Consider the following 15,864-nt stretch of genomic DNA (forward strand, 5'->3'; position numbering starts at 1 on the left):
AGTGAGGGCCAGATCCATCTGGGTCTGGATGACAGGTCTTGGTGACGGATATGCTATGTTCAGAGGCCAGTCTCTCACCTCTCTAGCCTATGCTGCTCCACCTGGCCAGGACGTGAGACTTAAACTTGACATCTTTGTTCACTGCCTGGTGCAACCCAGGTGTTCATGACATGTACTCCCTGGCCAGTCGCTGGCAGCCTCCCCACTGAGGCAAACAGTTGTGCTGCTGGCTAAAGAGACAAGCATGTTTTCTTGAACACTCAGATGCCCGTGTTCTGGGAGCTGTTTCCAGCTGTGCAGACCCTTCAGGCTGCTCATGGCACGGTGCAGGGTTCCCGTGGGGCAGATGTGCTCTCTCCCAGAGGCATCACAGCCAGGACTCTGAGGACACCCCATGTTACTGCCAGAGGAAACTGAAAATCGAACAACAGTCCCGGGTTGTAAGGGAAAAACAGTGCCTGGCATCACCTCAGGCAGGTGCCCAAGTCAACTGGCACCCTAAGACAAACGTGCACTCATCTCAGTGTGTGTGTGTGTGACCCAGCCAACATGGAGCTGAATGTTCCTTTTCCATAGCCAAGAACTGTTTTGGATACTCCAAGACATCCCTTGGTCCCTATATTTTGAGACAGCCTTCCTTGTCCCAGTATTTCTGTTTCTCCAACTCTCTGTCCTTCTTTATCTCCTCATCCCTTGGTCCCTATATTTTGAGACAGCCTTCCTTGTCCCAGTATTTCTGTTTCTCCAACTCTCTGTCCTTCTTTATCTCCTAGTCTCGGAGAGCCTCTGTGGCTGTGCGTCTTTTTCTCTTTTTCTCTTGCTTTGTCTGCTCTCTTCCTGTGTCTCAGCCATCGCCTGTTTCCATTCTCTGCTGACTTTCTCTTTGCCTTGCAATTTCACTCTGTGTCTCTCCATCTTTCTGTCTCTGCCTTTCCCCACCTTTGTCTCTGCTTTCCTGTGACACTCTCCTGGAAATGCGGAAAGTGGCCGAATTGGAAGTGACAAACAGCACTACACTGAGAATCCACCCCCAGACTGCGCACTTGCGTCCTCCCCCACATCCCATCACCAGCTATTGTGTCTCACCCAGGCCCAGGGAGTTGAGTAGAAGGGCCTGGGGGTCTGAGCTCTGACTGCTTTGCCATTTCCCCATTGGCTCCTGGCAGCCTGTGCTGTGCTAGCGAGCGCCGTGAGGGCTGAGCGACAGGGGGAGACTCTCATCCATAAAAGGGGGGGAAAGGCTCCAGAACTGCCATTCTAAGGGGACTTGGTAGCCCTCACAGCTTCCTCTGTGACACTTCTCTCAGCTAGAGTCAGGGTGCCTCCTGAATCTTGGATCGGCCACCCGACCACCCGACCACCCGACCAGCCAGAATACCAGGGACAAAGCAGTGTACAGGTAAGATCTGCAGGCAGCTCGGGCATTCTGGCTTGCCGCATCTGCCCCTGACGCCTGGCAGAGGGACCCGTGGGAGCTTGGGCTGGGAGAAGTCAGGTTTGGTTCTGACTATTCAGCACACAAAGTCTTAGTTTCAAGGCTAGTTTACAAAAGCCAGGTCAGTGAGTCCTAAGAGCTGCCTGCCCTCTAGAACCCAAGCCCTGTACAGTCCTGGCTTACACAGGTGCTAACTGTACCTCGGCTCTGCCACACAGCGGTCCCCATGCTAGTTTCCAGGGTCTGAGGAGAAGGGGGCAACCTGAGCGGAAGACCAAGAGGTTTCACTAATTAGCTGGATTTTAAAGGTTAACAGCCTCACCGGACTTAGAGAACAAGGGCTGGGAACGTTAATGAGGTCCAGGACGCGGCATTTGGAGCGGCACCATCAACGCGTAAACAAGTGCCGTCCGTCTTTTTTATTCTTTCTAATTCACGTTTAATCGCTGATGAGGTGCTAATTTGCTGTGATTTTACTCCGTATGGAGGCTGGGGTTGTTTGGTTGAAAGGGACCCAGGAAAGAAAGTGGGAGCGTGCCTGGATACCCCGCCGGCTGTCCGGCAGAGCAGGGCTCGCCAATTTTACTTTGAAAAGACTTGTTGCTTTCATGTAAATTACGCTGGAGGCGGCTAAGTTAGGCTGCGGGAAGCTCGCTTGGGGAAAGCTATGGGCTCTCTTATAGCAATGCCCACAACCAAAGAAAGTATTACGGAACCCCAAAGTTTGACATCCGCGAAAAACTGGTGAGCTTCAGAGAAGGCGACTGGAGACCACTCCACGGTTGAACAGTATATTCTGTGGCTTGTTATTTTCCCTGTTTTTTTTTTTTTTTCTTTTCTGAGAACCTCTCAAGATTTACAAGTATCCCTTAATAAAGCCTCCAAGCTCTTTAGGTTATTGGATCTGGTTTCAAGCACCCTCCCACAGACAGCGAGCTCTCGTTATCGCCCTTCTGCCAAGGGCTGGTGGAATAGATTCCATTCATCGTTCTAATCTGACAGGCATGGCTGTCAAGATCTGTTGTGAAACCTTTCCGAATGTCAATCCTTTTCTGTTCCTTCTCCTGGGGGCTTTCCTCCTGGGCCCTGCTCACCTTCCATTCCTGTGCCCCTCACCAGTGCCTCATCCCACCCCACCTTGCCTTTTGTTCTGTTTTTGCAGGTCATTCTTCCCCAGGCTTTGAGATCTGTGCAGGGGAAGCCCTTGAAGCAGTCATAACTGGTGAGTTATGGTGCTGGCGTGTGTGTGTGTGTGTGTGTGTGTGTGTGTGTGTGTGTGTGTGTGTATTTACCGACACACTCCTGAGCCCATTGCTTTGTCCTCACTGTGCTAAGTACCTTGTCTCCAGGAGTAGCTGACAGCTGGGCTTGGGGTGTCACAGAGCTTCCACAGCAGCTGTGTGGTAGGCTCCCCGGTTCTGCTGCAGCAGGCTGCTCAAGTGTTTCGCTCTGGGGTGTTCGAGAAAGCACATGGAAGACTGTGAAAACTCACAGGATTCCCTGAGCGCTACTTCAAGAATTTTCCAGGTATCACCTGAGAGTGCATGGCCACACCTGAGCCTAGGCTGAGTTTAAACCCCGTCGCCAGCCTTCCTTTGCTGGGTAATTTTGCAACAATTCTTTTCCGGGTCTTAATTTTTCACTGATACAATGCAGATAATAATAATGTCCTTTCCCTCACATCTCTGTGAGGCTCCAATGGGAGGCTGTATGCACCTGGCACTTGGTAGGCACTCAGTAAATGGTAGCATGGCCAACTCTCGACTGATTCAAAATAGCGGGCTTCAGAACGAGCCCCTCCCTTCCTTCTCTTATATGACATCTTCAGTCACCCCATTCCATGCTGCCGTGTGCTCTTCCAGGGAAATATGACTAAATGCCAGATCTTTCTGGGGCCAGTGTTCCTCTCTGCACTCCTACAGATGACTTCATTTCTTTATCTGCCCTCCCCCTGACAATGAAATCCCTTCCTGACATCTCATCACCGCTCCAGATATCCTGGCCCAACTTTTCTATATTTCATATCTCACCTCCATTCTTTGAGGGGTCAGTCATGGCTGCTTTGGTTTTAATGCATATCTGAGGAAGGGCAGTCAGCAGGTGATTTCTCTCACCCGCTTGCTCATCTCAGCTCCTCAGTGATTGGCAGATCTTAGGGGTCTGAACGGTGCTAAGACAACTTCACCGAGACAGACCTGACCACAGTGGGAAGAGATAGTGACATCAGACCGAGCTATGTCTCCATGTCCTTTGCAGCCCAGCCTGGATTCTACTCCATGTGCCCACCAGAACTCTCATATCTGAGGCAGGTGACTCAGGAGTTTTCTCATCACCCTGCCCCAGTTACCCCACTTGTCAGAATGCTTGGCTACGAGTTGCAAACATACCCACCAGAGGTGATGTGTCCATGGTGGCTTCACCTGCCTGTGTCCCCATTCTTATTCCTGTAAGATTCAATTTAACTTGAAAAGGGTTTCCAGAGCTGTTACTATGTAGCAGATTTGGGGAGAGGCAGAAGAGGACTCCTTTTCCTTGCTTCCTCTCTGCCCCGCCTTCTCTTTCCCCAGCATCTGCACTTCCCCCACACCTACTCATGTCCCTTTACTCAGACTCTTCATCTCTTTCCTTGACCTCTCGTTCTCAGTTTTTCTTTCTCCTTATCCTACAAATGCACCAAACGACAATAAGGGGGGAGAATCCATTACAAATCTGACAGCGGAGACACATTCCTTTAGAACTGCAGCTAATGATGTCACTGAGACCGTGACCATTGGGGCCTGGGCTGCAGGACCCACATTTCTATCTGTCTCTGCTCAGTAAATGTGATGACCTTTGGGTAAGGCCTGGTCCTATGTCCATGCCTTAATGCTTGCTGAACAAAAGGTTGGCTCATTTTCTGCTCAGGACTAAATAAAGCCATTCTGCAAACTGGTTGCCCACCCTCTATTAGTGAGCATTTCTCAATAAGGGGCACCCTCAAGTTTGTTTCAGGGCCTTCTCCCAAGGTTGGTAGCCCCTTGGGAACTCACAAAAATGAACTTGCTATTTTCTAGTAAGGTGAAAAGTCCTAAAGTGGTTTCATCTTCAGGAGTGTGACAGTCTGGGGGTTAGCCCACAGACATGCCATGTGTCCTTACACCTCTGGACAGCAGGTGCAATTGGTGGATTAATGGCATGCCTAGTTCCCATCTCTCTGAATCTTATAGTGCCCAGATCACGGACGCAGGTGCTTCATATCAAAGATATAAAGCATTTGGCCTCCAGGTGGAGGATGCTACGGATTCCAGTCCTGTCACTCTACAGTTCTCCCCTGAAGCCTGCCTGAGTCTATGCTGATAGCCTGCCTTGAGGGGCCATCTGGAGGCATCTGGCCCAGAACAGTGGCTCACAGTCTTTGATAGAGTCCAGGGTGGCTGTCACTGGAGGGTCACAGAAACATTGACGGGTGTCAAGGTGGGTGTGAGAGCTGGAGGTTCTCCTGACTCATTGTGTGACCTTAAGCAAGTGACTTCATTCTTCCCCTCTTCCCATTTCCTCTTCCTCCAAATAGACATAATCATATGCATACATTGCTCCCAGAGATAATTGTGATGTTAAATCATGCTATTATTATTCCTCCCTGGCTTTTCAAATAAAAATGCTTGTTGCCTCTGGAGCCCCAGCTGACTACAGGAGAAATATCTCAGAGCTAGGTAGAGGACAAAAAAAATTAAATCAAAACAAAACCCACTCTTTCAAGGAACTCTGGATCAAGAGGGGGAAAGAGTTCCTACTGTGTGCTGGTCCTTTAACAGGTTCTGTTCACAGAGGCCCATGGAGAGAGGGTGCTGGGGGCTGTCTGATGGGCCCACGGCTTTGCCTTCCAAGGAATAGTGAAGGCCCGGGTGAGTGGTGACTTTGAATATATTCTGCCACCAGCAAAGGCTCTGAACTTTAGGGTGTGGGGTACAGTAAACCTTCCCGGTCTTCTGCCAGGACATGGCTTACCTTACTATTAGATAACATGCCCACATGTCTGGAGACCCAGGAAGATGAGCTGAAACCTGTCAGATTTGTCTAGGTCAACGAGGCAGGATCAGCATGCGTCCTTGGCAAAGGGTCAGATAGTAAACACCCTTGTCTTTGTGGGCCACCGAGTCTTTGCTTCAGCAGCTAATGATGCTCTTGTGGCACGTGACACCTGTGAGCAGCTGTTGGTGGGGCTGGGATTCTCCAGAAAGATGGAACCGCAGAAACCCAGAGAACATGTCTGTGAATAGGAGAAAAGATTTGGATCTTGTGATTATGGTGGAGGATAGGCACACCCCATGCCTCCACCTGTCTTCTGCCCGTCCCCCCTAAAGGCTGCTGTTACACAGGCCCTAAGTGTGGCCAAGGACACATTTCATGAGGTGCTAGTGTAGAGGATTCGTCTGGGCTCCAGCCTGCCTTCCCCTAGGCCACTGTTGGGCCTTGCCTCATGCTTGCCTTTCTAGTTCTCTATCCATGGAAGGCTAAAGTCACTCTTCTCCTCAGTTTACCCAAGATGCCGTGCAGCATCCAACTTCCAAGTTCTGTCCATCATAGATAGCACAGATAGATTCCCCACTGCAAAGCTGGGAATCTCCCTGCCCCGCCCTAACTCCAGAACCACCTGACATGGCTCAGCAATCTGTTTATCTTTTAAAGGTGTCAAAACAAAATAAGAAAACCGCAGCTCACAACTCAAAGGGAATAAGAGAAAGTTTATTCTGGAGCCATTTTAAGTGAGCATGGCCTGGGAACACAGATGGAAACTCCATGTTCTGACAGTTCCAGGACATTTTATAGTTTCACAGAACAAAGAAAGTCACAGGTCAGGGCAAGTTTAAAATACACGGGTGGGTGCATCCGAGAGGCAGGTGCAGGAGATGGCAGAAGCTTTTCTGCAGGCCCAAGATGCCACCTGAGGACATCCTTCGCTTTGGGGTTGGAAGCCAGTGCATCTACTAAGACAGTAGATTATAAAGGCTTTTATCTATTAGTCACAGGACATTATGTCTGTCACAGAGGTGGGCAAGGGTTGGTTGTTCTGGGGGCTGACGCCAGCCCAAGATAAGACAACTAGCCTCTGTACCTGCGACGGTCCAGTCTCTCTACAGGGCTGGGCTTCTTTCTCATCAGTTCATTAGTCTCTGTAAAGGCAGCTTCTCTTCAGGAGTTGGTGTCCACAAAGAGGAGGGAAGAAGATGGGGTGAGGGGTTCAAGGCTAGTGTGTAAAGACACGTTCAGCCTCAGGGATCAAATTGTCAAGTCAAGAGAGCTCAGACAACGCATTTCCCTTCTCCTGAAAACATTTATGAGCATGACCTCCAGGGGTTCTGAACTAATATGTATATGCTTGGTACATTGTAGGCTCCTGGGAGGTAAAGGCTGTTACCAGATCAGTATGATCATGAGGGACACCAGCTCCGCCTTCCACATACCAGGCCCACATGCAGGACAGAGACTACATTCAGTCAGCCATCTTTTGCCTTTGCTTGTATTCCACATAAGACCAGACCATCCCTTTATACTTTATTTAAAGTGCCTGGTGTGTGCCAGGCACAGGTTTAGTGTGCTTACATGGTCTCTCACCTGATGGCTAAACAACCCCCAAATCCTTTGTTATTAGCCCCACTGGTTAGTGAAGGAAACTTTTCTCCAAGTGGTGGTAAATGGCTAGCTGGAGTCTGTGCTCTGCTCTCCTACTGAGCAGACCCAATGGCCCGCAGCAGGATTGGAGGGGCCGCCTTCTCAAAACCATTGAACCCCTCTCATCTCAAGTTGCTTTCCCAAGTAGTGTGAGTCAGCCATCCAAGTGTGGCAGAGACAAATGTGTATTCGGTGCTCTACAGGGACAGTGGGGACTGGTCTGTGTATGTCCCCCTTATGACTAGGACCAAAATGAGATGCAAGTTCAATGCCTCAAAGGCTTTTGACTTTTTTTCCAAACAAGTTGGAAATAAAGTTCCCCACCCCTTGGAAATCTTCCAGCTTTCAAATGTCTGTTTATTAACTCAACAAACCTGTGTGGAGCTCCTGGTCTCTGAGCCCTAGATGGTGCTCTGGGAACCATTTATCTGTCATCCATCCATCCATCCATCCAACCATCCATCCTTCCATCTATCCATATATCCATCTATCTATTCATCCATCATCCATCCATCCATCCATCCATCCATCCATCCATCTATCTGTTCATCCATCCATCATCCATCCACCTATCCATCCATCCATCCATCCATCCATCCATATCCATCCATCCATCCATCCATCCATCATCCATCCATCCATCCACCATCCATCCATCCATGCATGCATCAATTACACAGACTTCTCTGATCCTCTCATGATGTTTCAAACAAATGCAAGCTCTAGCTAGGCCCACGAGGCTGGCACAAACTGGCCCTTGCCCCTTCTTGGCATTTAGTTCTCTAGTTTCTCTTTTATGTATTTTTCTCAACTGTGCCCACACACACACACTGCAGGAACTTTGCAATTACAAAATCCACTCTTGTGTCAGACTTAGATAGTCAGATGTAACTATGTGCTGGGGCTAGCGTGGGTGGCTTCAAGGAGGGATCATGTCCACACAGACTTCCTGGAGGTGATTCCTAAGGCTGAGTTCTAAAGACTGAGTGAGAGTTAGTTAGGTCAAAGATAATAGGAATGGGTGACCGGTGTTTGGGACAAAGGGAATTCTGAATGCAAAGCCTGGGGATAGCATGCATCGACCCTTGGTTATAGAACTGGGAAAAATATTGCTTCAGCCTTATAGGGTTGTCTCAAGGACTCCCTCACATTAAGCCATGTTCAGGACGGAGCACACAAAGGCATACAGTATACACTTTGCAAATGCAGGCTCGCTGTGTTGGGAAGGCAGTTGGGTATAGGCAGAAAGGGTCAGACCTCTGGGAGGCATTATGGAGCCCGAGAGGCTGGAACAGAACTGAGTCAGATGAGTGTCCAGAGAGTCCCTGGCTACCATGGAGATTGTGTCTACGGGGATACCAGTTTTGTATAGAGTTCGAAATTGGGTCTATTTTAGAGCTCGGTGCTTTTGGAAGTCTCCCAACAGGTGTTGGAGACTGGCACTGGATCACCAGTGGTTTCATTTGCTCAAATATTATAATGGGTTAGGTCAGCTATTATTAGTATCAGAAAAACAACACACACACACACACACCCCAAAATAAACAACAAAAAAGCCCCCCCTCTCCCTGCAAACCATGAACCTTTTATTTTATCCGCATGTAAATGGAACATTCGCTTGCCCAGACCTCTGATTTTCTCCTCTGATAGAGCAGGGGAGAAGCCCGAGGGATGTGGAGACTCACAGGGTACATGAGCATGGTTCTCTGAGGTTTCTACTCTGAGCTTCCCTGTGCCAGCAGCAGTTGAGCCCTGTCTCAGGAGAAGCACATGGACCTGCAGTCCGGCCTTCAGTTGCATAGAACTTCGGACAAACTACCAAGCTCCTGAGTACCAGTTTCCGCTTCTCTAAAGTGGGCCAATCACGCCCACCCCTCAGTGAGTGGGTAGACTGGGCTTGGGCTAGAGTCAGGGCTCTGCGAATTGTTGCTGGGACTCATGGAAGACTTAGCTGTTGGTGACTAAACCTGTTCTAGAAACTGCAGTTATTAGGTGGGGAGAATTAACAGAGTGGGCCCTGCACCCCAGCTCCCTGCAGCAGAAGCACCCCCATAGGGGCTTAGGGCAGGAGAAGATCAATGATGGCACTGAGATAATGGTCAGGAAGCTTCCGGTTGGGGAGCCTACTGTGCTTTGAGAGAGAAGACCTGTTCTGGGGTGTGTTCTGGGGTTGGGCTCATGGGTGGAATCTTTGAAGCCCCTGGACATCAGAAGAGGAAGAGCAGTTTGCAGGAGGAGAGCAGACAGTGTCTCTTTTCTTGGAGACAGTAGGTCAGGATGTCTATATGGGGAAGAGAGTAAAACCCCCAACTGGCCAGCTAGTGGTCTCTGGGGCCTCACAGTTCAGCTTGCAGGAACTACATGGTGATTTGACCATAAAAAGTTGACTGATGAGGCTGGAGTGCTGGGTCAGTGGTTAGGAGCAGGCATTGCATTTGCGAAGGACCCCAGTTAGGTCCCCAGCACCCATGCCAGGCAACTCACAGCTGCCTGTCATTTCAGCTCTGGGAGATCCAGGGCACCCTCTTCCGGCCTCCATAGGTACCTGAAATATGTATGCCCCACCTGATATCAACATATAGTTAAAAATAAAATAAAAATCTTTTAAAAATTTACTGTGAGAGGGACAACTTTAATTTTTTTACCTCAATTGAAATATAATTACATGATTGCTCTCTTTCCTTTTCCCCCTTCAGTCTTTCTCATGCCCCTTCCTTCCAGCCCCACCCATACTCCCCCTCTCAAAAGGGACAATTGTAATAAGCTTTCTTATAATCCATCAGTCCATCAGTCAAGCACTTACTAAGGGCCTATGTGTTGACTGGAGTTTTAAACGCTAGGATAAGAAGCTAAGACAGCTAAAGTCAGTGCCTTCGAGAGCTAACGTTCTAGTTGAGAAAGTGGTAAAGGCAGATACCTCAGCCAGTATGAGCCTGTCTGGCCCTGTGATAATTAGTTTATTTAATGCAGAAAGGCAGTTCTTATGAAAACCTGAGGTCAGAGTACTTCAGAGAGGAAGGAAACATACAAGGGCACTGAGACAGGAACAAACTTAGCCTGTCTGAGGCCCACAAGCAAGTACTGCAGAGAGGGCAAGAGATAGTCTCTCTGTTCGGTGTGTGCATGTACATGCATTCCTGAAGGGGCAGAGGGCTTGCATGGCTAGTTAGGGGGCACACTATTGTGGTGGAGAGGGTACAAGTTACTTGCAGGTAAGACCTAATCAAGGAAGGAAGAGGTAAAAGGAGAGGGAAAGGTCCCCAGGAGGAAGAATCAGCATGTGCAAGGCCAGGAGGTGAGAGAGTAGATCCCAGACCTCACTGTTGGGGTTAGGGGTGGGGTCAGACAGAGAGTGCCTGACGGGGAGGCGGAGGCTGAGGCTTTACTCCACTTTGTGAGTGCCATCTCTGAATTACTATGCCAAGAAGGGTATTTCATGCTCCAATCTGAGAAGCTAAGGAAGGAGGCCAGTGTGAAGAGGAGGTGAAGGGGAGCTCTGGTCCAGTGAGGAGCAGTCCTAAAGTGAAAAGGGCGAGCTCCAAAGAACTTGCAAAAAACAGAAAGAACGGGAGTGTAAGTCAGTCGTGCGATGCTTGTCTACCATGTGTGAGGCCCTTGGTTTCATCCCCAGCACCAGAGAGGGAGGGAAAAAGAGACAGAGACAGAGAGACAGAGAATGAGACTAGGAGACAGAGAAAAGGAAAGAAGGGGAGAAAGGAAGGGAGGGAGGGAGGGAGGGAGAGAGAGAGAGAGATCATTCCAGTTGCGGGACTCAGGACATAACCACATACCTTCCGGTTGGTGATAGCCCAAGTGTGTCTTGGACAGACCCAATCAGGCCCTGACTCCCTAGCTTCCTAGCTGTGTGGAACCATTTTCCTGTGCCTCAGCTTCCCCACCTGTCCAGTGAAAACTACAGCACAGCCTGCCTCGCAGAGCTGCTGTGTGGATTGTGAACAGAGAAAAGATCCCAATATGCAGCAATTAGTCAGCCCTTACTCCGTGGCCTTGACTCCCACTTTCCCTCCCCAGCTTCTGTGTCCTTGACTACACGACAGGAAGGGGAGCGGGAGCTCCTGCCTTGTGCTGCTCCTACACGAGATGTGAGTAAGAGATGTGGCCTTGTCAGCTCAGGATAACTTCACCATCTTGTCCTTCTCCCTCTCCAGCAAAAGAGTGAGACAGAATGGCGTGGTCTGCGCTGATGCTGGCGGCTTGCCTCCTCGCGGTGGTGCCCTCCAACGATGCAGCGGACTGCCTGTCCCTGTGCTCCCTGTGTGCAGTGAGGACTCAGGATGGGCCCCATCCCATCAACCCTCTGGTAGGTCTCAGCAAGGCTGCTCCATACCATTCTATTTGTGGGTGGAGCCCAGAGACAGGAGGTAGCACATCTGGGCAGCTGCTCTGTCTGCTGCACCTACCGCATCATTCACGGCTTCTCCTGCCCTCCAGTCAGGTGGGAACCAGGGTCTGCTGCTGTCTAGTTCCCCTTGCAGTCCAGACTTCATCACCATGGCTCCCCAGGCCTGCACACAGACCATGTTTCCAGGCAGCCAAGTGCCTGGCAACAGGGTGTCGACCATTTGGGTGCTGCTGTGCTGTCTGCATCGTTGGGTACACATTCCAAGGCTTCTGTTTCTGACTGATAGTCTCCTCAAAATTTGGTCATCCCCGTCAGGATGCGCTTGGTGGTCTTGGAGCCTCCGCCCCTCTCCTGGGTCTGAGGCTCTCCATGCCCCATCTGTTGGTCCTGCTCTGGGCCATCCTCCCCCACAAGCCACACCCTGCACTGCAGGTGGACTGCAGCCGAGTTGGCCGTACTGTGGCGGACAACACACAAGCCTGAGTTCTGGCCCTTTCTAGCCCCCTTACTCTGAAACGGTTCTCCGAGTCTCACTCTCCTCATCTACAAACCAAGAGCGGTTCTCTGAGATCATGATGTTAAGTATTTACTCTCGGAGTCTAGTCTATATCGTTATATCCGTTGAGTTGTGCAGTATGTCCGGCTCACTGCGGGAAAGCAATGTGGCTATGCATGGGGACTCCAGCCTCAGACCTTCAGAATTCAAGTCCCTGCAGCGCTCACTGCCATCAATATCGTTATAGTCGAGGTGACTGAATGCTCCCTACAGCACTATGAAGCAGATCCTATGGTTCCCTGAGCACACACTTGCAGGTGTGCAGAACCCTCCCATTCCCTATGCACATCCTTCCTGCTGTTCTGAACCTCTGTCTCTAAAGCGTTAGCAGTCCCCTCCACTCTGGGTAGAGCAACTACACCCTTTTTAAGACGGAAGGCATATGTGCAGGGCAATAGGAAGATCTTGCTTCTCCTTTTGGCATTTTCACCCTTGCCTTTGCCTTTGGGATATAGGTCTGATTTCTCACCTCTCACATGATGAAAGTCATTTGGTGTCATGACTTCTGTGCTCTTTGGGGTCCTTTCAGATTTGCTCCCTGGAATGCCAGGACCTGGTGCCCCCATCAGAGGAGTGGGAGAGATGCCAGCGCTATTTGTCCTTTTTCGCCGCCTCTGCCTTTGGGCTCCCGGGCAAGGATGACGTGGATAACGAGGTTGCTTTGGAAGAAGGGTACAGTGCACTGGCCAAGCTCTTGGAGCCCCTCTTGAAAGAGCTGGAGAAAAGGCAATTCTCCAACAGCGTCTCAGAGGAAAACCTCAGGGCTCTCTCGGGCAGGTTTGGGGATGGAAAGGAGTCTGAGCTGCTGGTGGGTGCCGAGCAGATGAATGACGGAGCCCCACAGACTGACGCACTGCATTTCAACGAGGAGGGCTTGAGGAAACAGGCCAAACGCTATGGCGGCTTTTTGCGCAAATACCCCAAGAGGAGCTCAGAGATGGCCGGGGACGAGGATGGGGGCCAGGATGGGGAGCCGGTAGGGCATGAGGACCTATACAAACGCTACGGGGGCTTCCTGCGGCGCATTCGGCCCAAGCTGAAGTGGGACAACCAGAAGCGCTATGGCGGCTTCCTTCGGCGTCAGTTCAAGGTGGTGACTCGGTCCCAGGAGAACCCCAATACCTATTCTGAAGATCTAGATGTTTGATGTGTAACACTTCCCCACCAGGGAGTTGGGTCAAGAGTTTCCCTGCCCCCCCACCTCTTCCTGTACTAGAGGCCACCTCTTCACCCCTTTGTGCGTGTCCCACCCCATTCCTCCATTCGCCATTCACATGGAAACATCTAAGCCCAACCCAACCCTGTTCTGCCTGTGAGTGAGTGCGGTATTTGTTTGCAGTCAGTGAGTGGCAGTCCCCGGCCAATAGGTCCCATGTCCAGCTCAGACCTGTAGGCCTCTAAACTACCACCATCAGTGGTGGTTTTTGACATCAGCCCAACCACTCTGTCCCTGTGACATCCCCCACCCCAGAATCCAGGGAAGACTTGTTCTTTATACCTGTCGATCTGTGATCCCCGAACTTCACTGATCACGTGCTCCTCTCAGAAGGAAAATGGGCAGTCCCTGAGAGTGTGCGTGTATGAGACAGAGTAGAAACTTAAAACAAGATATATAGAAATCCTAACCGCATTTCGGCATCGGGACTCTTTTTATGTACCCTGCTCTGGAGGCCACGGGTTAAATGAAAAGCCTTTTCGGTGGCAGGGATTATGACCCCAGAGAGGCCAGGCCTCTAGTGCCTAAATGCTCAGTCTGAGCATCTAGAGTTCTCGTGGTTTCAAACGTGTCTCTGGAAATGCCCGCTTCTAGGCCCTGGGTTAGGGTAGTGCCTTTTGCCTGCTGCTTATGCCGAAAAGCCATGAGCTTCTAAAGGCTGAGACGGTAAGAGGGGAGCAAAACAAACCAGTTTGTTCTGTGCAACAAATTCAGAATTCGGGCCAGTTCCCACAGCCCTCGTTTAAAAAGATCAGTACCACACTTCTACCCCATGAGGAACTGAAGCCGAGTGGAGCCAAGGAAGCTGAGCACAGCTGTGTTCTTCAGTAGTTGAGTTGGCTGCGGGAGCCCGAGCCATTTGGCCCAGCGTATGCACTGGCGCTGGGAAAGGGGATCCAGACGCTGCAGCTGAAGGAGCGACTGTCCCACCTCAACACTACAGTGAGCCGTATTCCCTATGTCTCCAAGTAAACAATTGAGTGTTCGAGATCAGCTGGAGCCCCTTGATTCCTATAACCCAGAATCAGACTCGAGGTCCTCCTTGGTTTCAAACCTCCCCATCATCAGGCAAATGTTTATATCGGTAGGTTAGGGAGATGGGGCTGGATGGGAGAGGAAACAGACTGAATTTGCATTTTTACATTAGATGTCGTGAGTGGTCCCTCTCCACGCATAGGCCATAGCCTGTAGAGCTCTTTGTGCGTTCTGAAATCTGTAGATTGTGTTGGGATGACTTTATGTGCTGCTCAAACATCACATTTATCCAACTTACGTGGAATACGTGAGTCCTTAATAGGCCTGTGTAATTCCCTACTTCTCTGGTATAATAAATAAGCTGATGCTGATGACTTGGTGTGTTTGCATGAACAGTAGTCTCCGGAGAAAGTGTACTGCATTATATATGCATATATGATGTATACACCCACATAAGCACACACATGTATTGGAGGATTGAACCTGGTGCCTCATGCATAATAGGCAAACACTCTACCACTAAACTATAACTCCAGCCCTTATAGTCATATTACAAAACAAAGTGTGAAATTAAGAAAATGAGGAAGTGAGTGTGCCCACGCTCAATTCTGTAAATTGAGTCTGGGTGACTTCGGGTAAGTCATCGACTCCTCTGGGCCTTTGCTGTTTTTCTGTCTTAGTAGCCACATCTGAATCTACTGCTGTTTTCACTACCCAAGGCCTACAGTCGGCATCCAACTGTCAGACTGCCACTCAGACTACAGCCTGGCACAGTTTCCAGTCCTGCCTGCCCTGGCCTGGCCACAATCACCAAATGTAATTTTTTAAAAAACTTATTTAATCTTATTTTATGTGCATTGGCATCAGATACCCTGGAACTGGAGTTAAAGACAGTTGTGAGCTGCCATGAGGGTTCTGGGAATTGAACCTGGGTCCTCTAGAAGAGCATCCAGTGCTCTTAACCACTGTGCTATCTCTCCAGTCCTCCAAATGTAGTTTTTAATCTAAGTTGCTTTATTTACCAATAAAGACTTGGGAGTCAAATGTTGGGGTAAAAATCTGCTAGATCAGAGAAATCAATAAGCAATCAGCTGACCTTCCATTTTAGCCGTAGACCCAGAGAGAGAGAGAGAGAGAGGAAGAGAGAGGAAGAGAGAGAGAGAGAGAGAGAACCTCTCCACACTGTTACAAACCAAAAAGACTGAGAATCTCTAAGTCCCCAACACTCCTTCCTATGTCTTTCTATCCATATTGCTGGGTCCTCCATACTCTCTATGGGTAATTCTTGTCAACTAGTCACTGGCTCTCTTCCTGATCCAAGGTTAATTTTATTAACACAGTCTCAGAGTTTCATAGTGCCATCAAATATCAGGCAACACTTCTTGTTTATATAAAATAAAGACCAGTAGGACCTTGTTTATAATGTGGCTGAGAGGATCAGATGAAATCATACTTTAAAAGTTCCCAGTGCTTAGTAGGTTCAGTCAATGAGAGTTTCCTTCCCTGTGTGGTCTTCAGAAACAATGGTGAAGTTGGGCAATTCAGCAATAGAAAAGCAAGGACAGAGAGAGGTACTGCCCCCTCAGGGGCCTCTTTCTGAGCTGGGAAACTGGGACAGGTCACAGAGACGTTCCTAACAAGAGTGGATGTGTTAGTGGCAGACATGT

General features: G+C 49.7%; 1 protein-coding gene across 1 annotated transcript; it reads left to right on the forward strand.

Moving 5' to 3' along the window:
• The first annotated feature begins 1,089 nt into the window (after nt 1–1,089).
• Nucleotides 1,090–14,568, forward strand: Pdyn (prodynorphin). Its single transcript, XM_087911206.1, has 4 exons — nt 1,090–1,399; nt 2,598–2,657; nt 11,257–11,408; nt 12,536–14,568. Exons 3-4 carry the CDS (start codon nt 11,274–11,276, stop codon nt 13,151–13,153), a joined length of 753 nt encoding a protein of 250 aa, XP_087767332.1. The 5' UTR covers nt 1,090–1,399; nt 2,598–2,657; nt 11,257–11,273; the 3' UTR covers nt 13,154–14,568.
• Nucleotides 14,569–15,864: the final 1,296 nt, after the last annotated feature.

Source organism: Myodes glareolus, chromosome 10 (assembly GCF_982192425.1).
Source record: "Myodes glareolus chromosome 10, mMyoGla1.1, whole genome shotgun sequence".
In the NCBI taxonomy this organism is placed as follows: domain Eukaryota; kingdom Metazoa; phylum Chordata; class Mammalia; order Rodentia; family Cricetidae; genus Myodes; species Myodes glareolus.

What these genes read in the sequence shown, in the direction of transcription:
- Pdyn (XM_087911206.1), top strand. Translation starts at nt 11,274, where the DNA reads ATGGCGTGGTCTGCGCTGATGCTGGCGGCTTGCCTCCTCGCGGTGGTG. An exon ending in CCCATCCCATCAACCCTCTG is followed by an intron (nt 11,409 to 12,535) that starts GTAGGTCTCAGC and finishes GGGTCCTTTCAG; the next exon opens with ATTTGCTCCCTGGAATGCCA.